Source organism: Malaclemys terrapin, chromosome 11, assembly GCF_027887155.1.
Source record: "Malaclemys terrapin pileata isolate rMalTer1 chromosome 11, rMalTer1.hap1, whole genome shotgun sequence".
NCBI classification, from domain to species: Eukaryota; Metazoa; Chordata; order Testudines; family Emydidae; genus Malaclemys; species Malaclemys terrapin.
In genome coordinates, this window is record NC_071515.1 from 61,825,245 (window position 1) to 61,851,623 (window position 26,379).

The 26,379-nt window shown below is 42.4% G+C and overlaps 2 protein-coding genes across 3 annotated transcripts in view; one reads left to right on the forward strand and one right to left on the reverse strand.

Moving 5' to 3' along the window:
- Positions 1-19,162, forward strand: part of LCT (lactase) — a 31,393-nt gene extending 12,231 nt beyond the window's left edge. Inside the window, 10 exon segments of the mRNA XM_054043302.1 lie at positions 2,324-3,886; positions 5,045-5,313; positions 5,530-5,820; positions 7,216-7,414; positions 8,345-8,547; positions 9,047-9,156; positions 11,139-11,273; positions 14,513-14,736; positions 16,716-16,952; positions 17,804-19,162. Coding sequence (XP_053899277.1) covers positions 2,324-3,886; positions 5,045-5,313; positions 5,530-5,820; positions 7,216-7,414; positions 8,345-8,547; positions 9,047-9,156; positions 11,139-11,273; positions 14,513-14,736; positions 16,716-16,952; positions 17,804-18,000 — 3,428 coding nt within the window. The 3' untranslated portion in view covers positions 18,001-19,162.
- A 726-nt stretch (positions 19,163-19,888) lies between these two features.
- The window catches only part of UBXN4 (UBX domain protein 4), a 28,690-nt gene continuing 22,199 nt past the window's right edge, over positions 19,889-26,379 (reverse strand). For both annotated transcript variants that reach the window (XM_054043835.1, XM_054043836.1), the window contains exons 10-13: positions 24,303-24,405; positions 23,605-23,736; positions 22,439-22,647; positions 19,889-20,491 (exon numbers count right to left, since the gene is read on the reverse strand). In XM_054043835.1, coding sequence (XP_053899810.1) covers positions 20,353-20,491; positions 22,439-22,647; positions 23,605-23,736; positions 24,303-24,405 — 583 coding nt within the window. In that variant the 3' untranslated portion in view covers positions 19,889-20,352. The remainder of the gene's footprint in view (positions 20,492-22,438; positions 22,648-23,604; positions 23,737-24,302; positions 24,406-26,379) is intronic.

A 26,379-nucleotide genomic window follows, 5' to 3' on the forward strand; every position in this document is an offset into this window, starting at 1 on the left:
GAGGATGTGGAAAAAGCTAATGTACTCAATGCTTTTTTTGCCTCTGTCTTCACAAACAAGGTCAGCTCCCAGACTGCTGGACTGGGCAGCACAATATGGGGAGGAGGTGACCAGCCCTCCGTGGAGAAACAAGTGGTTCGGGACTATTTAGAAAAACTGGATGAGCACAAATCCGTGGGGCTGGATGCGCTGCATCCGAGGGTGCTAAAGGAGTTGGCGGATGTGATTGCGGAGCCATTGGCCATCATCTTTGAAAACTCATGGCGATCAGGGGAGGTCCCGGATGACTGGAAAAAGGCTAATGTAGTGCCCATCTTTAAAAAAGGGAAGAAGGAGGATCCAGGGAACTACAGGCCAGTCAGCCTCACCTCAGTCCCTGGAAAAATCATGGAGCAGGTCCTCAAAGAATCAATTATGAAACACTTAGAGGAGAAGAAAGTGATCAGGAACAGTCAGCATGGATTCACCAAGGGGAAGTCATGCCTGACTAACCTAATTGCCTTCTATGATGAGATAACTGGCTCTGTGGATGAGGGGAAAGCAGTGGATGTGTTATTCCTTGACTTTAGCAAAGCTTTTGATACGGTCTCCCACAGTATTCTTGCCGCCAAGTTAAAGAAGTATGGGCTGGATGAATGGACTGTAAGGTGGATAGAAAGCTGGCTAGATCGTCAGGCTCAATGGATAGCGATCAATGGCTCCATGTCTAGTTGGCAGCCGGTTTCAAGCGGAGTGCCCCAAAGGTCGGTCCTGGGGCCGGTTTTGTTTAATATCTTTATTAATGATCTGCAGGATGGTGTGGACTGCACTCTCAGCAAGTTTGCAGATGACACTAAACTGGGAGACTCCAGTAGATACACTGGAGGGTAGGGATCGGATACAGAGGGACCTAGACAAATTAGGGGATTGGGTAAAAAAAAACCTGATGAGGTTCAACAAGGACAAGTGCAGAGTCCTGGACTTAGGACGGAAGAATCCTATGCACTGCTACAGACTAGGGACCAAATGGCTAGGTAGCAGTTCTGCAGAAAAGGACCTAGGGGTCACAGTGGACGAGAAGCTGGATATGAGTCAACAGTGTGCTCTTGTTGCCAAGAAGACTAACGGCATTTTGGGCTGTATAAGTAGGGGCATTGCCAGCAGATCGAGGAACGTGATCGTTCCTCTTTATTCGACATTGGTGAGGCCTCATCTGGAGTACTGTGTCTAGTTTTGGGCCCCATACTACAAGAAGGATGTGGAAAAATTGGAAAGAGTCCAGCGGAGGGCAACAAAAATGATTAGGGGTCTGGAGCATATGACTTATGAGGAGAGGCTGAGGGAACTGGGATTGTTTAGTCTCCAGAAGAGAAGAATGAGGGGGGATTTGATAGCTGCTTTCAACTACCTGAAGGGGGGTTCCAAAGAGGATGGAGCTCGGCTGTTCTCAGTGATGGCAGATGACAGAACAAGGAGCAATGGTCTCAAGTTGCAGTGGGGGAGGTCTAGGTTGGATATTAGGAAACACTATTTCACTAGGAGGGCGGTGAAGCACTGGAATGCGTTACCTAGAGAGGGGGTGGAATCTCCTTCCTTGGAGGTTTTTAAGGCCCGGCTTGACAAAGCCCTGGATGGGATGATTTAGTTGGGAATTGGTCCTGCTTTGAGCAGGGGGTTGGACTAGATGACCTTCTGAGGTCCCTTCCAACCCTGATATTCTATGTTTCTATGAATCATCATTTTCAAGTGATAAACAAGTTATAGATTACAGCCCTGGAAACACTCAGCCAGGGAGACTTGAGATTTTTTCTTAAATAAAAAAGGAAAAGAGCTAGGGGAAACATATTCACAATATTAACACAGTTCCTTTTCTTTGAGCAAGTACATCTCAAATTAAAAAAAAAAAAAATTAAAAACTTAATATTTTTAATTTCTAAGAACAACTAATGAAAAAATCATCATGCTCTAGGTATTCTAAAAATACAGGATAGTGAGTGCATTTATCACTGCCTCCTAGTGGTTGCTTTATAAAGAAAAGAAGTCCTGCTCCTAACAGGTGGCACATGGGCCAGGTTTTTTGGACTCAAAAGATCCTAGATTCTGTCCTCCACGCAAATATATTGACATATATATCCGTGTTGTTATCTGTGTGCACAGTACAGAGATTAATTACAATGTGTTATGGTTACTGGTGGTCTCAGATACATGAGATACTTTGGTCTTTAGCCTCACGATGCATCCTTGGGTGTGTCACTGTTATCCTTGTTTGTTCCTTTGTGTAATATTGCCCATTGTCCAGAAAAATATTCAAAGTCTAACGTATTTCTCTATTGTATTTTAACAGCTATAAAGCTAGATGCAGTTGATGTTCAGACATATATTGCCCGATCCCTGATTGATGGCTTTGAAGGCCCAATGGGTTACAGTCAACTATTTGGACTACATCACGTGAATTTTGAAGATGGCAACAGACAAAGGACACCAAAGGAGTCAGCATATTTCTTCTCCAGTGTTATTGAAAAGAATGGTTTCCCCAAAGAAGTCATGGACAGATCTCTTCAGTCACTGACGTGTGATTCACCCCCACCACCAAAGTTACTCAGTTTACCAGCGTCTGATGTACCTTCAAAGGCAAAAGTTGTTTGGGAAAAATTCTCACCCCAAACTAAGTTTGAAAGGGACATGTACTTCTATGGAACCTTCCCAGATGATTTTACATGGGGTGTGTCCTCCTCTGCCTACCAGATTGAAGGAGGTTGGGATGAGGATGGCAAAGGGCCTAGCATTTGGGATAACTTCACCCACATCCCAGGGATCGTAAACAATAATGAGACTGGAGATATAGCTTGTGATAGCTATAACAAACTAGCTGCAGATCTTTACATGCTGACAGCTTTAAGGGTAAAGAGCTATCGCTTCTCTCTGTCTTGGCCTCGCATTTTTCCTAGTGGAAGAAATGATTCCATAAATAGCCATGGGGTTGATTATTACAACCGACTTATCAATGGTTTGACTGCAAGAAATATCACTCCTATGGTCACTCTGTACCACTGGGATCTGCCTCAGGCTCTCCAGGACATTGGTGGCTGGGAGAACGATTTATTGATTGAACTTTTTGATAGTTTTGCAGACTTCTGTTTCCAGACTTTTGGAGACAGAGTGAAATTTTGGATGACCTTTAATGAACCCTTCGTCATTGCATGGGCTGGATATGGGTTAGGAGAATTTCCACCAAATGTGAAGGATAATCCAGGTCACACTCCCTATAAGATTACACACACGTTACTAAAAGCTCACGCCAGGGTTTACCATACGTATGACCGTAAATATAGAGTCAGTCAGAAAGGGGTTATTTCTTTGAGCCTCAGTGTTGAGTGGGTTGAACCAAAGACACTGGATGATCCCAGAGATGTGGAAGCAGCAGATCGCTATCTGCAGTTTAGGCTAGGGTGGTTTGCACACCCAATTTTCAAAAATGGGGACTACCCAGAGGTCATGAAATGGACAGTAGGGAACAGGAGTGAGCTACAGAACTTGCCATCCTCCCGTCTGCCAGCTTTCACAGCGGAGGAGAGAGAATACATCAGGGGCACAGCCGATGTCTTCTGTTTCAACACCTACACCTCCAAAATTATAAAGCATAAGACCACCAGGCTAAAACCATTCTCTTATGAGGATGACCAGGAGCGATTGGAGGAGGTTGATGCATCCTGGCCTACCTCAGCAATTTCAGAAATGAGAGCTGTAGCCTGGGGTCTCAGGAGGCTGCTGAATTGGATTAAAGAGGAATATGGCAATCCCCCAATTTACGTAACTGAAAATGGGGTGGGAACACAGACCAAATCTGACGTTGATGACACGAACCGGATATTTTACTACAAAACATACATCAATGAAGCTCTGAAAGGTATTGGGGTTATTTACAGTAGTGCTAGCATGATGATGAAAGATTTCCACCATCATGGGCTCCAGGCCTGTTTTTTTTCTCCCAGTGAGGAATGTCTTTTAAAAGATAAGCATCCCTTGTCTTCCCTAACACATCAGGAACTGAAGATGCTTAGAATGAGATGTGCAGCTTGCCAGGTCTAAATTGGAGGTCACCCTGGAAATAGTTTTACAAACAAAAATTGAGCTTTCTCAGCTCCTCTATGCTCACCTTCCCTTCTTGTTCATTTACCCTTCTTTCCCTTCTCTTATGCCATGCTGGCTGATGCTTCTTGGATGGATATATTGAGTCCGGCCCGAATAGCTAGCAATTACCATCCAATGGTGGTTCTGAATTAGGAAGCTTTCACTTCCGTTGTCCCTTCCATGAGCTGCAAAGTTAGCTTAAACAGCATGTTGGGGATTCCCATGGTTTGGGGGAATCGCCAGGTGTGAAAGAGCCAGCCTGTACCACCCCAGACCCCGTGGTGTAAGAGTGTCAGAGGAGAAGGGGAATTGTCTAAAAAATGCTGAACCACTGGCTGTAGAATGGACCCTTGGGGAACTGCTGCAGCTAGGCATCATTTAGTGCAGCCTTGCGGATCTGGGGCATGGAGCCTTGATTTTTCTATGCACCGGCCTTAATGGGGAAAAGGGGAGTTGATGATGATTTTAACTGAGGTAACTAAACTAGAGATGACGCTGTGCCATGAATCTCCGCTCTGGACTTTGAGAGAAACTTTAGGGGTATTCAGATTTAGCGTTTTGTCTTTTTTTCCCTCCCATCTCTAAACTAAAACAAACAGAAAAGACACCGGAGCCTTCATTATCTTCTGATAATGCCAATTGGTAAACCAGGCTGTAATGTACTGACTTTGTGTATATGATATTGCCCTCTAGCGACTGGCCCACCCAAATGGTAAGGGACGCTTCTAAAGATACTAGCTAAGGAAGGTCTCCTTTAGCTTGAGGACGAGGGTTCTAGTCCCACTTTCTGAAGGGGTATATGATTCATCTACTGTTTGTGTTCACACATGAATCCTTTGCAATACCTTATAGTTTACATTAGGATACTTCACTGATTCTGTTCTATCACGTATGTTATCCAAGCAACTGTTTTGTTTTTTTAAAATATTTTCAGCCTACAAGTTGGATGGCGTTAATCTTCGAGGATACATTGCTTGGTCTCTCATGGACAACTTTGAATGGTTGTATGGTTACAGTGCCAGGTTTGGACTGCACCAAGTTGATTTTGAAAATCCCAACAGGCCAAGGACCCCCAAACGCTCTGCTGTGTACTATGCTGAAGTCATACGTAACAACGGGATCCCATTACCAAAAGAGGATGAGTTTTTATATGGGGAATTTCCAAAGAATTTTTCATGGAGCGTAGCAACCGCAGCATATCAGGTTAGGAGATCATAATGTCATCTGTATATTACCAGTGAACAATTGATTGTTTCAGAAGACACTCAAAGCTTTCATAAAACTGGGATTTAATAAAATTGCAGGAACTTATAATAGCTAATAGACTGGGGAATGCAAAGATACTTAAGAATAAAGTATGTCCTAAAATGGGAATTTAACTTCAAAATCAGGAGATAACTTATTTTTATATAATTATAGATTGAAGGAGCCTGGAGAGCAGATGGGAAAGGACTTAGCATTTGGGACCAGTTTGCTCATACTCCCTTGAAAATTAGCAATGATGAAAATGCAGATGTAGCTTGTGACAGCTACCACAAGCTTGAGAAGGACTTGGCTAGTCTGAAAGCTCTCAAAGTGTCTCACTATCGCTTTTCAATTTCCTGGCCCCGTGTTCTCCCAGATGGAACTACAAAGCGTGTAAATGAAGCTGGATTAAACTACTATGAGAGGCTTATTGATGCTCTCCTTGCATCTAATATTAAACCTCAGGTAAACATCTATATATAAGAAGATTTCAGGATTGTCACTGTCTGTGTGTCATTTTGAAGTCTAGAATGTCAGTTGTCAGTGTGAAGCAATGGACACAGCTACTAGCATGGTTGAGAGGTCTTTTTGTTTAGAATATTACCAGGTTCAATCATCATTGGTATTTGCAGTCTGTTACCATCCAATTTTTCAGTTTTTCAGCCATATTGGGCTTTTTTATGCATATGACTTTACACCTGTATGACAATACAGACTTTCCAGCCCTACATTTTTATGATTCTCAAGAGGTCATCTTGTCCAGTCCGCCACGCTGAGGCAGGATTAAGAACACTTAGGCCACCCTGACAGCTGTTTGTCTAACCTTCTCTTAAAAACCTCAAGCGTGGGGGATTCCCTAGGTAACCTATTCCAGTTCTTAATTACCCTTTTAGTTAGAAAATTTTACCTAATACTTAACTTCAGTCTTCATTGCAGCAAATAATGATGCTTGGACTGTGAATCTCATAAAAAGCGGTTAATAACAATTTGATACCAAAAATAAAAATTTTCATTCTCTCAAATTACCATGTGCAGTCATCCCTGAGCCCAGGTCCTAAGAGTTGCTGAACTCTCTCAATTTTTATGGACTTCAGGGGGAGTTGAGGTTGTTCAAAAGTCTTGCAGGATTGGCCCCTATCTTTGTAAATAACAGAATCAAAGTTTATTTTCCCCTTCAAACATTAAGCACGTGACTGTCTCAGCCTAGCAAAAAATAGGAATTTTATTTAAAAGGGTAAAGAGAAACCATATCTTGTGGTTTTTCCAGCTGCAATCCTTGTGGTGTGAAATGCGCAGCTGATAAGAGATGCTTGATGCTCAGGGAATCTTGGGTGTCTTTTTTTTTTTTTTTTTTTTTTTAATTTAAATCCCTGAATTTATAGGGCTATCCATTCACTGTCTTGCATTGGGTGGGGGCGGGGAGGGGAGGTACCAGATTCTAATTTTAGCTTGCTTTGACAACAATTCCAGAACTGGTATAGTCGTCCACTTGGGTCCATCACTGGGCTATTGTGAGTATTGATTACATTAAGGATCAAATCCAAACCTGGCACAAATAAGTACATCTCCAGGGTTGGATTTTTACTAGTGTCTGAAAAGACTGTAGAAGAAATTAGTAGTAGTATTTGTGTGTATTAGTGACCACTGTATTGAGCTGCGCACAATACAGGCTTCGGGAGATTCCCTTTATGATACAAATCAATTAATGTAAATGCCTATCAGTCAGCGACTGTCATGTGATGATAATGTAGGCTTCCGTAAGTAACGTCCTGTCCCTTGTCCATTTCTTCATGAATGAGAGTGAATCAGTGATTATCTCATAAAGTAACTAGTGATGTTTGTAACTGTCTCTCTACATAGGTAACTATTTACCACTGGGACCTCCCCCAGGCCCTGCAGAATGTTGGCGGTTGGGAGAATGAAACTATAGTTCAGAGATTTAAAGAATATGCTGAGTTACTTTTCCAGAGGCTGGGAGATAAAGTGAAATTTTGGATAACCCTCAATGAACCCTATATAATCGCAAATCTTGGCTATGGCTATGGCACATCTGCTCCAGGTATGACTACTGTCTTTAAGCTGTGTTCTCTGGTGCGAGTAAGAAGCGAGTTCATGGTTATTCAGGAGACAACGATGATGATATGGTTAAGGCACTGGATTGGGACTCAAAAGGTCTTCGTTCAATTCCTGGGTCTGCCACAGACTTTCTTTGTGATCTTGGGCAAGTCACTTTTATGTCTCTCTGCTTCAGTTCCTTAGCTGTAAAATGGAGTTAGTTTATATTGGGAGTTTCCAAAGAACTTTTAATTAAACATTGCTTCTGCAACATATCAGGTTGGGAAATGACAATGTGAATTACTAGTGGACAATCAAATGTGTATGCAGAAAACACACAGGTTTTATAAAACTGGGGTTTGTAAAGTTTTACTTAATAGGGGTATTGCAAGGATAAAATCTGTTGTGAGGTGCTGAGTACTAGATAGGGTGATCAGATAGCAAGTGTGAAAAATTGAGGTGGGGGGTAACAGGCGCCTGTATAAGACAAAGCCTTGAATATTGGGACTGTCCCTATAAAATTGGGACATCTGGTCACCCTAATACTAGAGCACTGAGGGCCACATAATTATCCAGAGAGACAGGACCATACAGTACCTCCTGTGGAGACACCTACATGTGAGGTATGGAACCTCTGCAGTGCTCAAGCATCACATCCTTGAAGTCATCCCCTAATGGGAGAGTCAGACATGTAGCTTCCCCACATCATGGATCTCCAGGAAGGGAAAAGTTCCCTCAATCCTATGGAAAGAGATTCTCTCTGTGTGTTGTTCTGGACCCCTCTGCCCTGCAGTTTGGCCCCTGCAGAGCCAGATGAGATGGTGTTTCTTCTTTTACTGGCAGTTCTAGTTGTTCTTTTTGTGTTACTCTGCTGGAAACAGCAGGCTTGGTTGTGGGAGCAGCCCTGTCTCACCTCATGTATTGCTCTCTTCAGGAATCTTTGCTAGACCAGGTAGAGCTCCTTACATAGTAGGGCATAACTTAATAAAGGCCCATGCTGAAGTCTGGCATCTGTACAATGAAACCTACCGTCCTAAACAAGGAGGATTAATCTCCATTACCATTAACTCTGACTGGGCTGAGCCAAGAAACCCTGACAAGCAGGAAGATATTGACGCTGCGAAGCGATATGTGCAGGTACACAGGAGATCTCACCAATACACCCTTTGCTCTTTCTCACTCCATTTTCCTAACCCATAGTTACTATGATTCAGAGATGCCTTGACCTGGATCACTGCCTTGCCATTTTCTAGCAGATTGTTGCAGTGAACCAAGCCTAACACTGAGGCTCTCGATATCTTTTTCATGTACCAATAGTTTTAATTGTGTAGAACCTCCTTAAGATTTTTGTCTCCCAGAGACACCCATCCTCTCCTTGATAACACCCTGTAGCAGAGCAGTTATATAGTAAGCAGCAGAGAAGAGCCAAAATAGAAATACAGCACCACAGCTGTGGTGTTCTTACTGATAACGTAAGGCACTTCCCTGCATCTCTGTTTGCTCATTCATTTAAAGTAAATGGTATGGCACAAATTTTGCCATTGGCTAGTAGAATATTAGCTCAGATTCTTGCATGGCATTCAGTTGGAGACGTGTTATTTAACCCCTCACCCCCTTTCTTATTTCCTTGGCTTAGTTTTATGGTGGTTGGTTTGCTCATCCCATTTTCAAAAACGGCGATTACAATGAAGTGATGAAAACGAGGATATGGGAGCGCAGCCTGGCCCAAGGGCTGAGCAAATCACGGTAAGCGCCTGGTAACAAGACATGAGCAAATACGTTAACTTCCACCTTGTAAAATTCCACTGTCCTGGTAAGGATGTGTGGGCCAGTAAATATTCATGATTATTTTAAAGCTGGGGTGAAGTAGTTACGATAAATTTGCAGTGACCCTTACTTCTGAGGTATTCTGTTACAGTGGTTAAAACAGTGGCCTTATGAAAGGATGGGGAGGATGAAGAATTGGGATTCAGGCTTATGATGATAAACCGTATGAATCATTTCCTCTTTAAAATAAACCTGGCTAGGCCAAGGAACATTCTCTAGGCTGCTTAGTTCTGCAGTGGTAGGATCCCAGAAGTGCCTCCTAATCTGTAGTGACTCACATCTTCTCTACTATACAGTCCAGCTGTTACCCAGAAGTGGTTTAAAACCTTAACTCTAGCGATAACATTTTCATTTGTTTGCTGTCCAAGATGTGAAGAATGCCCCTAACAATCTGTAACCCCTCTTTTTGTCATATGACTGCAGTGGTGTTAACTGGCCACTCTACCTGGAATGGTCCCTTAGAATATGTGCTAGCTACTTAGAGCAGATTGTTTAGCATATCTTGCATTTAGCTGTGGTGCTCTGAGACCTGAAGAAGAGCTCTGTGTGGCTCGAAAGCTTGTATCTCTCGCCAACAGATGATATTAATTTACCCATCTTGTCTCCTTTGAGGAGGAAAGCTTTGTCAGGGTCAGTCCCTTCCTGCTTGCATCAATTCACTGGTGTAGCTCAATCCGTTTTTCAGGAACACCAAATAAACTTGTATAAAAAAGTGCTCACCATCTGTATACGTCTGACCTGTTTTGTGTAGAGTATTTTACCTACTTGATTTCTGACCTATGTAAATACAATCTGTTAATCCTGTAAATGAGCAAATGGAGAGGATTTGGGATAAATTAATTTATCATCTTAATTAAATACATCTATTGGAGTTGCTGTATTCCCCTAGAAAGTTCTCTTTTGCTTTTGGGTTTAATGTTAAAACTATTTCTGCACATCTCATTTGTAAACAAAATGAACTTCTGTAAAATCACTTTCTTCAAGAGTTTCTTTGGGGGTAATGACACAAACAGGCAGCTCAAAATTGTACATTGGATGCTCTGCAGTGGAAGACCTAATGCTCCTATACAGATGCATTGAGTGTTGCTTTCAACTGCTCTTAAAAATGGTATGTTATATTGATCAGCTGTGAAAAATTGAAGCCTGGCAACCCAAGAAACTTAATTCAAAGGCACCAGTCTGGCCAGATGGTACATCAATCCATTGTGCTATCACAGCTTTATCATGAGATGTTGGGAGCAACATCAAACTTCTGTGCTGCAGATCACCTTCCCTTTCTCAGAGTCTGGCTACACCCTGGCCAAATAGTGAATCATCTTCACTTTCATAGCATGGTGTAGCGAAACTGGCAGAGCTGTGCACTTGAGCTGTGCAGTATTTCTGATCATTTACCTCTGAAAAGGTAAAGGAATGTTTGCTGATGTGGTCTTGAAGAAATTGCTTAGCATGCTCTGGAAAAGTTGTGGTTTGGTGGCTGTAGTGCATTAATGCTTGAGTTCTGGTCCCAGCTCGGGAAGGAGTGCCCTAGTGGGGTTGGATGTCAAGATTCTTGAGTTCAAGTTCCATTTCTGCCACACTCTCACTTTGGGAAGTCTCTCAGTATTCAGATCAATAAAATGGGTATTATGATGCTTACATCAGAGACTTTTAGGTTGAATAAATTGGTGTCTGTAAAGCACTTTTCACAATCACAGTGGGCTGCGTAAGTTCAATTATTTCTCATTATTGTTAACATTCTAACAGGTATGTAGTTTCTTTAGGGAATTCAATTTTTTTCTGAAACTCCCTTGTTTTTAAAAAGGGAAAAGAGATTGACCACAAAACAAATCCTTTAAATATTTCCCAGTAAAAGGAATTTTCTTGTCAGTAAAAGTCTTTCTTGTTTTTCCCTTTTAATGCAGACTCCCAGAATTTACCGAAAGTGAAAAGCAGAGAATTAAAGGCACATTTGATTTCTTTGGTTTCAATCATTATACCACAATATTGGCATACAACTTAAACTACGCTTCTGCCATCTCATCCTACGACGCTGATAGGTAAGACATAAGCATAAAGTTATAGTCAAATAACACACACACTTCTGGAGCCTGTGCCAATATGATCAACATTAAAAATTAACTTGACAAGCTCTTGGACTTTTAGACACCCAAGACTTGGGCTAGTAAAATATTCACTGGGTCAGAAGTTTGGGTACTGTCCAAAATTCAGGGAATAAATGTGATACTTGCTGCCCTTGCTCCATATTCACAAGCTTATGACACTGAATTTTTAGCAAGCACAGTTAAGAACAGAACCACTAATTAGGGTGACCAGATGAGAGGAAGAAAATATCGGGACACATGGCGGAGGGTTCACCTGCGGAGCAAAAACAAAAAAAACAACCCAGTGCTGCCAGCGGAGAAAATTGTGTCCCCACCAAAGATTGGTCAGGACACGGGACAAACACCTAAATATTGGGATGGTCCCGATTTTATCGGGATGTCTGGTCACCCTACCAGTAATAAAGGAAAATGTGTTTGTCAGAAGTTGATATAAAAATGTGAGTAGACTATCTTGAAAATGGTATCTTCATATACTCTGGCTTTTGAGATGGCAGACTATACTGTCTTCTAGATACTTAATAGTTGTCTTTTAAATGTGTTTGTCATAATGGAATTCATCTACCAACTACAGTGTGAAGCTTTAAGGGTGAAACAACTTAAATACTAAACATATGTAAAGCTTCTTATGTTAATATTAAAATAACCTTCTGGCCTAGCTTTATATTTAATAGATTAGCAAATACGGGCTGTTTTTAACAACTGTTTTGGTTTATAGGAGGGGGAAATGCTGGTAATTTTCCTCTCCACCTATGGTTCCACATAAATAGCTGTTTTGTCATCAGTGTATGGAGAGAGTTTGTAGATAATTCCCATAACTTCGCTGAGAGTTGGTTATAAATCCCCCTTGATGAGAGAGAGAGAGAAACAGAGATCAGAGGACCACATTCTCTGATCAAGGAGACTTTACATCTAGGGTGACCAGATGGCAAAAGTAAAATATCAGTAAGACGCATGGGCGAGGGGGCAGCCACAGGCGCACAGCCCTGATCAGAGCCATGTGGGGGAGGGGGCGCAAAGCCCTAGGAAGCTGTGAGGGGGGGTGTATGGCCCCTGCTGCAGCCCCCAACACAAGCCATGGGGCAGGGGCGCATGATCCCAGTTCCAGCCCCAGCCGCGTTGCTGGCTCAACCCAACTGACAGTCACCTCACCTTCCACCCATGGGATGGGACAGGCGTCGGCAAGTGTCTGGGAGGGCTGGGGGGAGGGGGGTAGAGGTGCTGGGCTGTGAGGGGGTGGAGGGTGCTGGGCAAGGGGGAGGTTTGTGTGTTCTGGGGTGCTAGACACTTGGGGGCACTGGGCAGTGGGGGACATCTGTGTGTATCGCAGCGCTGGGAAGTGGGGGTCAGTGTGGGGCACTGTGTAGTTGTGGTGGTGGGGCTGTGGCAAAGGACACTGGAGAGGGGGAGATCTGTGTGTGTTGGGGACCTGGGGGGTGTGGAGTGGTGGGGCTGTGGGCGGGAGGGCGCTAGGTGATGGTGGTATGCAGGGCTCTGTGCATTTGTGGTATGGTGTATGTGTGTGTGTGGGGGGGTGCTGTGGCCTACCCCCAACAGGAAGGGGCACACTGGTAGCACAGGGCCAAGCAAACCAATGTGTCTGGCTGGCCTCCCCACCCGCTGCTCACCTCCTCACCTGAGGGCTGGGGGAGGAGGTGAGGGGGGGTGGGGGTGGGGTCCAGGCAGTGCTTACCTGGGGCAGCTCCTGGGAAGTGTCTGGCAGGTCCCTCTGGCTTCTAGAGTCGGGGTGACCAGAGGGCTCTACGCGCTGCTTGCGCCGACAGGCCCTGCCCTGCAGTTCCCATTGGCCACAGTTCCCGGCCAATGGGAGCTGTGGAGCTGGCGCTCGTAGCAGGCGCAGCACACAGAGACCCCCCTCCACCTAGGGGCTGCTGGGTCCTGCTGGCCGGGAGCTAGGTGGAGCCAGGTAGGGTGTCTGCCCATTAGGGTCACCAGTCCAACCCCACGCCAAATATCGGGACAAATGGCATCCCGATTGTACATCTGTCGGGACATGGGACAAACAGCTAAATATCGGGACAGTCCTGATTTGATCAGGACGTCTGGTCACCCTAATTACACCCAATTCCCATTAGAGTTAAGGGAATTATCTACATACATGGAGAGGAAAATGAATTACCAGTATCACCCCTGCTATCAGTGAAAATGTTAACCACTGCCTTAAACTATATCAAACTGGACTTGGGAAGAGCTCTCAACAAGCAAGCATGAGGATGGGGGCACATCACATAGAGGGGAGGGATCTTTAGAGCTCACAAGCATCCTCCACAAATGATTTAAAAGACTGCCGAAAAACCCTGTCACATTTGGTACTCTGTATTTTATGTCTATTTTTTGAGTTTTAATCAGGTGTACATAGAAACTCCCCTGAACTCAGTAGCTCTCTGAAACCTGCCCATATCCTTGAAGCTTGAACCCTTCTGTAATTTTAACCAAAAAACTATATACACTAGGGCCTCAGTCCTGCGTTGTTTGTGTCCCCAAAATTGCCATTGATGCATAGGGAATGCAGGATTGAACACACATGCTCTCTTGGAGGTTCTAAAGTATTTTGCTATACACGTTAGAACCTCCAAGAGGACACTAAAACTAGATTGGGTTATTGTAGGGTTAGGGTCAGTTTTTGACATGGCTTAAGCCAGTGGCTCTCAGGCTCTTTCAAGGTGAACCACATCTTAATAGACTAGTGAGGTTCACCTCCCAACACCCGATCACACCTCTGCTGTCTTGCCAATGCTACCTCGGTCTCTTCTCCCTTATATGTGCTGCCTGATTCCCTGAACGTTCTCCTCAACCGGCGGCAGGTCTTGGTGATGACTGCCAGCTTCAATCTTATTACTACTTCAGTCCCAAAGACCCAGAAGTTGAAGGGTAGAATTTGTCGGGCAGCCATTCATGTGATCTGTTAATATTTCTTGTTCATGAAGTTATCCCGGGCACTTCTATAGAGCATATACTGTTGACTCTGAGACAGTAAGCTCTTCAGGGAAGGAACCGTGTGTCTGTAGTGGGCCTAGCACAAAGCCCTGACTGGAACCTCTAGGCATTGCTGTAATACAAATAAATAATAATGTACAATTTGATCCTTGGCCTAAGCTTGGGAGTTGGCAGAATAAGATGTTTTATCATTGTTGCATTCTGATTCTCATCTACAGGGGGGTAGCTTCAGTAACAGACCGGAGCTGGCTGGGCTCTGGTTCCTTCTGGTTAAAGGTGACCCCCTTTGGCTTCAGAAAGATCCTGAGGTGGATAAAAGAAGAGTATGATAACCCTCCAATTTATGTTACTGAGAATGGGATTTCTGAACGTGGAGACCTTGGCCTCAATGACACTTGGCGAATACACTACTACAAGAATTACATTAATGAAGCATTAAAAGGTCAGAACTATACTTTCATATTTTACCAGGAAACTTACAACGTAGTGCTTGTTCTTAGTTCAAGTAACATTAGTATCATCAAGGTTCTTGGGTCTTGTCTCTCAGCAGTTCCAGTCTCCTGTGCCCAGTGCTGGCAGAGGCCAAATACTAGGGGCACTAGCCCTCCACAAGCCATTAACTCAGTACAGAATTAAGACCAGTAACTTCAAGCACTTGCCACCTAATTCTGGACTTTTTTCTTTACCCCTGTATGTTGCATCATACTCTGTTTGCCTATGATGTACCTAATCACGACTGCAGAGAGAGCTCATCCTTTTGTTCAGGTTTTCCTGATGGAGCACTAAGCGTTGCTGTGTCTGAGACCAGCACCACCAACTACACCATATATCTGCATTACTGCTGCAGTGTAGCCTCCAGTGGTCCTCAGTGAGCTAGACCCTTGTTCAGACTCCCATCTATTGTGACCATTCGCTTTGCCATTCAGAACTGTTGTTCACAGTAGCTTATGGTTTAACTGTCTGCTCAAAGAATGGTTTGATGAGAATTAAGATCAGTTGTCATGTTGCTATTTAATACCTCATCTGTGTAAACACATACTAGCCTATAGGCAGTAATACCTGCTGTTATTTAATGTTAATTATAGCAGTGGGCAACTGTGGTGGTGGTGTTGAAGTGGTATTCTTCCAAGCTGTGCCCACTGCAGCATTGCTAACCTCAAGAGATCATAAATCCTGAGATTATAAAAGACCATATTGTGTTTTTTGGTCTGTTTTGATTTTGTTAAACTCCCCCTGCCCATCCCCAGTATTTGTGTGAAAACTAAATCTATTGGGCACGATGATTTTGGCCCCTGCTCCAGGATTTCTCACCCCAACATCTGCCTGTCCCCTGCCCAGCAATTAATTCTGTCCCCAGTTTTCTTCCTCCTGGGGTTCTTCATTCCTCTCTTTCAGAATTGGGAAGTTGTAGCAGGGAACCCTCAATCCCTTCCCAGAAGGAGGGAGAGGGATAGAGGCATTGTCCTGTCCAATTGCTCACAGAAGGGAGCAGAACCATGCTGGGCTCTTTGTCCCTCTTCCCTTCCTGTTAGAACAGTGCGCAGAGTGGGGAGGAACTCTGCTGGCTTCCACCAGGATTAATTTTGCAAGGGGAGCAAGAGCTCATCAACTGTGAAAATAGTGAGAGAGTTGGCAATACTGCCTTAGACATGCCCAGATGAGAGTACTGATGCAAGATCATGCAGCTGTTCAAAATATGAGATCTCCTCTTTATTGGGGGATATCACAGGAGCGGTTTATACACTGCAACGTGAAGGCTTTCTTCACAGTCTGAAAGAGCTTCACTTTTTTTAACTGACAACTTAGATTCTGGAGCACAAGATACCAGCCATCAAAGAGTACTGGTTCAATCCCTAAGTTACACATAAAAGATAAACAAAGTGAATGAAATAAAGATTTCCCTTTAACTGCTAGTTCTGAACTAGAATTAAGGATGGGTTGAGATGAAACCTGGGGGTATAAGTAACTAATTCCTCCAACACTATGATCAAATATGCCAAAAAAAATGCAGAAATTGGGCTTGGTTTTGGCTTGAGTTGCTTTTTGGCTTGTAGCTTTTTTTTTTTTTTTGATTGGCTCCCGGCAAGCAGGGGCAATGCGAGGAGAGAGTCAGGGGTGCACAGTGGGCCCACCACAGTCCCAGATGGCATGCCGGAGGGATCTAGTCACATAGAGTGTTGGGGTTCTTAGGGATTGGCTTGTTTTGAAATGGGATTAGCTTGATTTTTGGCTTATTGTGAAAGTCAGAGTGCTTATTTACCATGTGAAGGTTGGCAACTATGCTATGCATGTCACTTTGGTAGCATACTGAATTGTCTTCCATATTGACAGATGCCAAGATAAATATAATAGATAACAAGCCTTAAAATAAGTTTTCAATACCTACATGATCATGCTTTCACATTTGGTGCATCTCAACAGCTGTTGTACTTGATGGTGTTGATCTCCGAGGCTACACTGCATGGTCTCTGATGGACAACTTTGAATGGGCAACAGGCTTTGCTGAAAAATTTGGTTTGTATTACATCAACTACACCGATCCCAATCTGCCCAGGATTCCCAGAGAATCTTCAAAATATTATTCATCAATCATACTATGTAATGGTTTCCCAGACCCAGCAAATGGACCACATTTGTGTCTCCAGCCACAGCCTGAAGGTAACTAACTAGAAACAGAACATAGGGATTAATATTAATGGCTAAGAGCATCCTAATGATTTCTACATTTATGTAATAAAATACATTACTTTGTAGAATTCCCTGCAGCCCCAGCATAATCCAGATTAGGGACTCAGTTACAGTAGTTGCTAACTGAGCTATTAGTGGTGAATACACAGGGAACTGATGAACTACATGGGGCGTCATCATACACCTTAAAATATTACTTTACATTTTTATGAATGAAGAAAAACTTTTTTGCTGCAGATTGAGAATATTGTCAAAACTAGGAATTTCAGTCCACAGAGAAGTTAGGTCCAAAACCCCTAGAACCAGTTGAGCTAACTTATACAGTATGTAATACTTGTATGGCAGCCTTGGTATATGTGATGCTTTTCAAAACATAGGGATCTAGCATTCTTTGGAGAATGTGAGACTCTTTAAATGAAACACTTTCCTATCCAATAGAAAATGATCTCTGCCCTAAGCATGGCAGAGAGTGAAGGTGAGACTGTGCAACAAAATAACGTCTGAATATTTTATCTGGTATTTTCAAAAGTGGTTTCTGAGAGTTATGTAAACATAAAGGCTGTATAATCTAATGATTGGTGCTAGATTAATATTAAACTTTTTTTTGAGAGGGGGGGGGGTGAATCTCCTTTTGAATGGTCTAAAATGACCAATTATTAATTTATCTTCCCCCACCTGTTGTAAGACAGTATACTGATTAGCTGCCCTCACAGAGCTATGAATAAGTGAGGAGAAATCAAATAGTTGTGTACATGAAGTAGTTCATAAGAAGAGGTATTGATGATATTCAATTCTTGTCTTCCCAGGTACTACTACACCAGCTGCTAGCACAATGGGGTCTATGCACAGTGCGTCCACTGGGAAAGTACAATTTTTGGGATTAGGTTTAACTTCACTGAATGCAGAAATAGGACTCTATGTGTTATTTGCTTTTGCTCTGATTGGTGTGTTAGGACTTGTGCTTTTTTCATACAAATATGGCAAGTTATCCAAAAGAGTGAGTAAACCATCAGGATAGTTAAGTAAAATATACATTTTTGCAGCGTGTGCGTGCGCAACATAAGATGTTCCCTTCTTTAAAGTCTTAAGGACCAGACACACAATACCACCTGTAGTTGTTAGCTACTGTTAAGAGGGTCTTTCATCTGTTGTCTCTAGTTTACATTAACTTAATTGAAAAAAAGCTAACCAATTAGCACTTATACTATAACTATTTATGTACACCTATTTTTAAATCAAAACTAAGCATTGGCAAGCTGTTCACCATTTTTGATCTAATTAAAGAACTTAAGGAGATCTCTTCTTGAGCCAATTTAAGGCAAATGCTAGTTGGTACTATAAATGACTGACTAGTACAACATTCCAAAAAGATAATACCTGACAGCTTTTGTTGTTTCTAAATGTATAAGATCACTGGTCTTGAGCATCTGTCCCCCTCATCCTGGATGTAAGTCATCCTTGTTTAGAGGAAGACACTGCTGCTGACATTTGCTAGTGTTAAGCAACACAAGCTACTCCCTCACAAGCATAGCATACTTCCCCTTGTATGCAACTATTTTGATTTAGCATTACAGCATTTGATCATGTCTATAAAAGGTCTTCAAAATGAACTCTATATCCAGTTTGATTTACACTGTGTAAAATTTTAAAGACAAGCTCAAACTATTACAAAATTGGAATGCATTCAAATTGTCCTTGAATTTCAAACAAAGTTTTTCCAAAAAGTTGATGATGTAATTTACATCTTACTCTGCTTGTCTTTCACATGCCAAGATTCTAAACGCTGTTAAAGTTAATACAATGTAAAATTAGAAAGAGGGACAGACTTTAGTTTTGAATAGTCCACGAAAGCTTATGCTCTAATAAATTTGTTAGTCTCTAAGGTGCCACAAGTACTCCTGTTCTTTTTACGGATACAGACTAACACGGCTGCTACTCTGAAACATGTGACAACAGAAAAAATTAAAATTTTAGATCAAGTGAATTGAGGTCTTGCTGAGTTTTTGTACTAGCACCTATCACTTGTAGTATTAAGCACTTATATAGATCTAAAAAATGTGTTTGCTCTACTTAACATACAAAACTTGAAGTTTAGTTGTGGTAAATTTCTGTGTTTGCTTCCATCACTCACCCTACTCATTCAAAGTTGGTCTCCTCCTTATTAAACATTTACAGCTGGAGTCCCTTTGTTTTTATTAGAAAAATTAAGCTGTCTAATAGTCTAACAGTTCTTGGGCAACAGCATTTTCATCTCTGTCCAAAGTAAAACAAGAGAAGATCATGCAAATGAACTTGTTTAAGCACAAAAGAGGTAAGTTCTAGATTAAGAGTTTGTACATAGAAGTTGCTCTGGTTAAACTAAAGGCATGATGAAACTTGGGCAGACACTTATCACGCCTTTAGCAATTCTTAGGTGTAGACCAGGTTCCTCTTGCATGTAGCTGTTAAGAACTCCACTTTGTATCTCACTGAGTTTGAAGGAAAGCTACTGTATATGAGCTATTGTAAATGCTCTAGACAAAGGATACGTCTTCATGGTACTAAGCAGTAATAATGTAACAGTCCCTTAGATGTTCCACTTTACGTGGGGAAAAATGGTAGACTGGAGACAGATCTAGTATCCCCACAGCTTATCCCCTTTACTATTTTGTGTTCCCTTGAACCAACCTAGCACAATATCCTGGAGTTACTTGCAGCTGCTAGAAGCAAAGAGTAAGTCTTGACATTCTAGATGGTTAAAGCAGCTCCACAGCAAAAAGCCACTGGGAAATAAGGGACATACTTCACATAATCCTTTGAGTTCCTTTTATGTACACACTTCACATAATCCTTTGAGTTCCTTTTATGTACACATAACACAAACACTATCCCACAGAGACATTTTATACAAAACTAGGAATTGCATGTTAGTTTTTTGAAAAACTGTTTATTGAGTGCTTGGGGATTAAAAACTACAAGGTTTTGCTGGCAGTTGCAGAAGCAAGAGAAAATTACAAATATCTGATTTGCTACCTAATGCTTCTGACACTCAATTTACTCACTCATTGGCCTACCAAGAACTTCATATTAATGCTGGGTCTTAGACTGTTGTAGCAGAATAGTCCTAGATTAAAAAATGCCTTCCAAGATGGCAGTAGGGCTAGTAAATGCTGATAGAAGTTTCAAATCCTTTAATTCTTTGAACTTCTTTCATATTAAATAGCATAGCATTTCAGTTTTGAGTTAGGCAATTTGTATTTCAGTAATGGGATATGAAGTAAAGTACTATATAGTTCAGTCAGTGTAACCCATAAGCCCCACTATCCAGTAGAAGTTTTAGTTTCATTAAATCAAATGAGAAAAACAATGATTATTGCCCAGTTACTCAAAATTACATTTGTTGGGTAGAATTTCCATTCCACGTATTGTTTTCATCTTCTCCATCATCTTGAGTCCTCAATCTGTATATTTTTCCTTCTTTTTTGAAGTCCTCCCCACGCTTTTCCAGTACTCGTTTCCTCACTGCTTGCCTAGACATGAAGAAAATTCAAGTTAAGAGCAGTTTCCTTAACAGCAATTGCATTTATATTATCTGTTTTCCTATGCCAAGTCTATACCTCTCATTTTGAGGTTTGCTCTGACTGGAACAAAGTTGCAATCTGTTGCTTTCCTGCAGATCATGGAGCTCAATTTAGCTGAAAATATTTGTGACTTTACGATCCTCCATCTGTAATAAATGTCTGCTATGGACATGACCAACAAACCAGCCTTAAGTAGTTGATCTGACAGGGAGAGAAAGCCTTTGCAGTTGCTGGGGGTAAGGAGCAGGTGAAGCAAATGAGAATTTCTTCAACTCTCACAGAAGGTAACTTTCCTGTACAACCACAGTTTGAGAAGATTTGAGGGCAGTATGGAGAAATGGAGGTGAAAGAACAGACTAGAAGGTAGTCATCTAATAGTCTGGCACTGCAGCACTGCTAACCCTCCCAGCCATTTTATTCTTTAATGCAGCCACCAGGGGCTTTTCTTATTGCCTCAGCCTCTGGGCTGTGATGGGGGTGGGGGAAAGCAGTTGTCCCTCCCTCGTGCTCCTGGATGCACAGCCTTGGGGTTGGTTGCTGGGGCTTCCAATTGGGCCCTGCTCCCCCCTGGAGACAGCTGGTGAGTTCCCCATCTTCCCAGGGGTGGCATGGAAGACAGGTTCCAGCCCCAGCCACCTGGCTTTGGGTTCTGTCCCCTAGCCATGGGGCTTCAGGCTCTGCCCCTCAGCCAAGGCTTGATTTGTCCCTAAAATTGCCAGGGCTGAGTGAGTCTGCTATGAAAAGTGATATTAATGGACTTACTAGCTAGCAATAGATAAATAAATATGTACAAATACATGTACAAATAATTACCTTTAGGAAAAACAAATTACAATGAAGTATTTTAGGAAAAAGCGTGAGCAGCCACAAGCAAGAGTTGATGGCCGCACGCTGAGGCCACCAAATAATTGGGCCTGAGAATCCCTGCTTTAAAGCTAGTGACTATAGAAGGCACTTTCCCAGAATGGACTGATTATGCAATAACCATTCTCCCATTAAAGATGTTTGAGAACTAGTTCAACTGGAGTTCCAACGTATAATCAAGAGCCTGATTGATGGCTGGGTTTGAGTCATGAATTCCCCTCTTGCTTCTAAGACTGCCTACTGAAAGACTTCGCACATTCCGTAGCTGTAGAGAAGGGATGTTTCTCCTTGAAAATAACCACTAGCCTCCAAGCATTACTGTAGCAAAGGAAACCAGTCTGCCTGAGTAGAGGAGCTGGGAGAAATTTCAGTCAAATAGTAAATTCACCAAAAAAATGGTTTTGGGGTGATCAAAACCATTCATGAATTCATGTCAGATTGGGTGAATAATTTCAGCTGAATAAAAAACGAGGGGGAAATTTTTAAAGAAGTAAGAATAGTTCATTTTGAAATGGTTTGAATCAACCCATGTTCTTTCAAAACGAAATTCAAATATTTTCCTTGACCCGAATGAAATTTTTTAATGTTAGAAAGAAAAATCAAAACATTTGCTCAGCTCTACCTCAGAGTACCTCTCAATCATTAATAGGGAAATACTATCCCCATTTTACAGATGGAATTGAAGCACAAAATAGATTAAGTATCAGAGGGGTAGCCGTGTTAGTCTGTATCCACAAAAACAACGAGTCTGGTGGCACCTTAAAGACTACCCACTTATGCCCAAATAAATCTGTTGGGGTTTAAGGTGCCACCAGACTCAAGATGGGCAAGTCTCTTAATCTAAGGTCACATAGGAAATGGGTGGCTAAGCCAAGAACTGAACCCACTTAGGTTCCAGTCTCTGATGCACTAGACTAGACCATCTTTCCTACCTCATTGTGGGCCAGCAGCAAAGATGTTAGAAAAATAAGATATATGCAGTTTTAGTCCTAACTACAAATTAGAAATGGAACATGAGTCAGATCGGCTTACCTGCTTGGCTCCACAGTGCTAGATGGTGAAGGATTTGAATGTTCTTGTTGATGTCCTGCTCTTGCTGTAGGTTGCGAGGGGGGAGGGCTGGTAAATAAGAAGTTGCTAATAAACCTCCAGCCAGCTATGAGTGGATAAAGTATCGTGCCCAAGAATTTCCAAAGATCGCCACCTGATGCCTGTACTACTGAAGTAGCAGGTCTTCCCGCCTATTCAAGAACAAAGGAAGTTAAGACATTTTTGAAGAGCAACAGATTTACACAGGTTATTTGACATACCACTGGTTGAAAAGTAGCTCAATGCATATATGTAAACACCTAAATATTTCAGTTTGTCTCACATCTCCAATTCCACCACAATGACAATGTGTGCTGGAAGTGAGTTCTGGGCACTGACCATACAAATGGGCAGCTGTCAGCTTAATAACTTTGTGAATATTTTTCGACCACTTATAAAACAAATAGTTTATTCAACTCTTTCTGCACCAGGTCAGTCAGATCAGGGCTCCCTGTGGTAAACCTTAAAAGATCTACCAGAGACTGAGGAGAGCTACTGTAAAGGGTGGCTGAGTGACTATAGGAGCAGAGCAGAGAAGCAAGAAGGCAGCCTGGTCACTGGAGCCAGTATAGGCAGCAACATGCACTTTGGCATTTGACTACCAGTGCTGTATGGTGGTGATTTTGTGAGAGGCATTTTCATTGCTCATCTTGGTGTTTAAGAATAATGCTAATTTATTTTTAAATTCTGGCCTGTGTCTAGGGCTCCATGAACATACACTGAGCATTACAAGATGGCTATTTGTTAGCTAGGGGAAGACAAGGGTGCAAGTCAAAAATCCAAACGAGTCTGTTTTAGCAGCTTCTAACTATTAAACATATTTACTTTCAAGTTTCCTAAATCCTGAGGGATTTAAATCTCCATTACAAGTACAAATCTCTATACAATCTTAACTATGAAGTTGTAACTGATTCCACTAATCAACAGCACACCCTGAGGAGAGTCATCTTTCCAAACAGACAAAAAAAATCTTGATAAAAATGTATTAAAGAATTACACTAATTGCCTAGGACTGGTAATGTAAAATAGACATTTAAATCTGAACTGTACCTGTAATGAAAGATACAATATTGTACTTATTTGTGAATTGAAAAGAAATATATACTTGCCGGCAACAATACTATTGAAGCACTTGGTGCAAGCTCTAGCTCCAATAATTTCTTTCCATAATCTTCTTTGGTAAACTCCCTTCTGGGAAACATTGTAGCCAATGAAAAATTACCGTAAGTGTTGCCAACAGTCTGTAAGAATGCAACATGGTAACAATTTTTAAATAGGTCAGAACTTACATTCAAAGTACGAAGAGATTTGCCCCTTCCAATATGCTTTCCTGTAACAACCCCACGGTTCTATTTCAAAATATGGGAAACCTTCACATAGGAAAAGTGCATGAGTTTTACATATTTGATTTCCTCTCTCGTCACTCACATTCTTCACTGGATAGAATGGGTATTCTCCCAAAAAGGAATTATTGCTGCTCTATTAAACAGACAGTAGGTGGTGCTGAAAAGGTAGCAATGAGAGCCCTCACTGTATACAACAGGAAGGGAAAATGGAGTTCCTAGACTGGTGGTCAGAAAAGCAGACAACTATGTGCCAGCTGTGAACCTGTTTAAAGGCTGCCAGAGGTTGAATTTAAAGTCTATCTCAGCAGTAAGCGGGACTACAGCACACGACTTTGAGCCCAACATAAAAAAAAATTCAATTTCTAAAAACAGCAATGAGTGTGTCAGCTGTTATGGATAAATTTAAGTGTTCTGGGATTACCTCTTATGTAACTTAAAAATAAAGGAGGCATTAAATTTACCTGTGCAGCAAACTGCCTGGCTTCTTCCAAGGGGGCTTCAGCAGGAAACTGATTAGTAAAGGAAGAGCCATCTGGGAGGCGGAACTGAATTCTCGCTATAGCACTGTGGGAGACATTTCACTTTTAGTCAGTGCACACAAGAATTTCAGGCAAGTGTCCTTTAGTATTCAAATATAAAAAAGAATGGTTACACTTCCCTAAGTTATTAAAGTCAGATAGATTGTCAGTATGGAGCCACAAATTTGGGAGAGCACAGGACTGAAGGCTGGAATGCTCTGGAAAATAGTAGCCAATGGATCACACATACAGTCCTCATAGAAATGAGCTTTAGGCGCAAGCCTTTACAAAGAGCCAAGAATGCCAAACCCTCCTCCTGCTCACTTTCTTCTACTTAATTTTGATTCCAAAATAGGGATGGAGGATAGGGCATGTAGATCTGTGTGAACTATCTACTCAAAGAGAAGGGTATTTACAGTACAGTGTTGTCCACATGCATTCTGTTGTTGGTACATGTTCCAGAGATCAAATTCTTTTGGACAGCAGTGTTTGCTGAGGTAGCACCTGCACCCTAGATGTCTTTGTGCTTCAGACCCCAGGGTATGAAGAGCAGGATAGGCCCAACCATCCCTCAATTCTTTTGCCAATACAGAATCTCAGGGGAGCAGGATTCTATCATAGCAGGGAAAGGGGAGGGGTCATGGAATCCATGTGGACAACACATCTCGAAAAACCTGCAGAGTAGGTAACCATTCTTTGAGTGAGTGTCTATGTGGATTGTTGACTAACAAGCAGTTGTCTGTTTGCTTCGAGGTGTGTAGTAGAAGTCCTCCTTAAAGCATGACTAAGAGGACAACCATACCAAAGTAGGCATCCAATTTGGAAGCCTCTACCAAAGAATAGGGTCTTGTAAATGTGTGAACTGAGCTCCATGTAGCTGCCCTAGATTTGAAAACTAGGGACACTCGTCAAACAGTAGCTGCCCAAGCTGTAATGTAGCTAGATCAGTGTTTCCCAAACTTGGGACGCTGCTTGTGTAGGGAAAGCCCCTGGCGGGTCGGGCCGGTTCGTTTACCTGCCCCGTCCGCAGGTCCGGCCGATCGCAGCTCCGACTGGCCACGGTTCGCTGCTCCAGGCCAATGGGAGCTGCTGGAAGCGACACGGGGGACCGAGGGATGTACTGGCCGCCGCTTCCAGCAGCTCCCATTGGCCTGGAGCAGCGAACCGCGGCCAGTGGGAGCTGCGATCAGCCGGACCTGCGGACGGGTAAACGGCCTGGCCCGCCAGGGGCTTTCCCTACACAAGCCGTGTCCCAAGTTTGGGAAACACTGAGCTAGATGTATCTAACCTGGCCAACTCGTAACATATTCTTATACAGTTGATACCCATTTAGATAATATGAAAATATTGCCTGACCCATAGCCCTCTCTACAAAGCAATAATTTAAACGTACTTCTAAATGATTTTGTCCTGTCAACATAAAAGGACAATGAGCTTCCCTCAAGGTTGAGTGGGGCTTATGGAAGAAAACTGGGAGATGAATGAACTGGTTTACATGGAAAAACTGTGGACAAGAACTTGAGATGAGATCCTGTCCTTACGAAACACTATGTAGGGGGGACCCGCCCTGAGGGCCTGAATCTCCCATACTCTGTGAGCAGATGAAATGACCACTAAAAAAAGACAGTCTGCATAGATAAGTGATAACAGAACAGGTTGCTAAGGGGAGATCCATCAACACTGCTAATAATTTAATATACTCAAGTATAATACTGGGAGAGTGGGCTCTGGAAGTGGTGGAAAAACACGAACAAGGTTCCTCCTTAAGGAACATTACTACTGTAAACTGGAGAGAAAAAGTGATAGCAGGGTGATGTACCAAATGGCCCTAACATAGAGGGGATTGAAAGTCCAGATTGCTTACGAGCTAGAAGACAGTCCAATATTGTGGAAATGGCTGTAGTCAAAGTAGAGCTTCTATCGCTTCAAGCTGAAGCAGCACTACAAAAGTGGAAAATACTAGTGTAGATGCAAAAGATACTGCTGGGCTTCTAATTCACATAAGTAAATATAACAGACA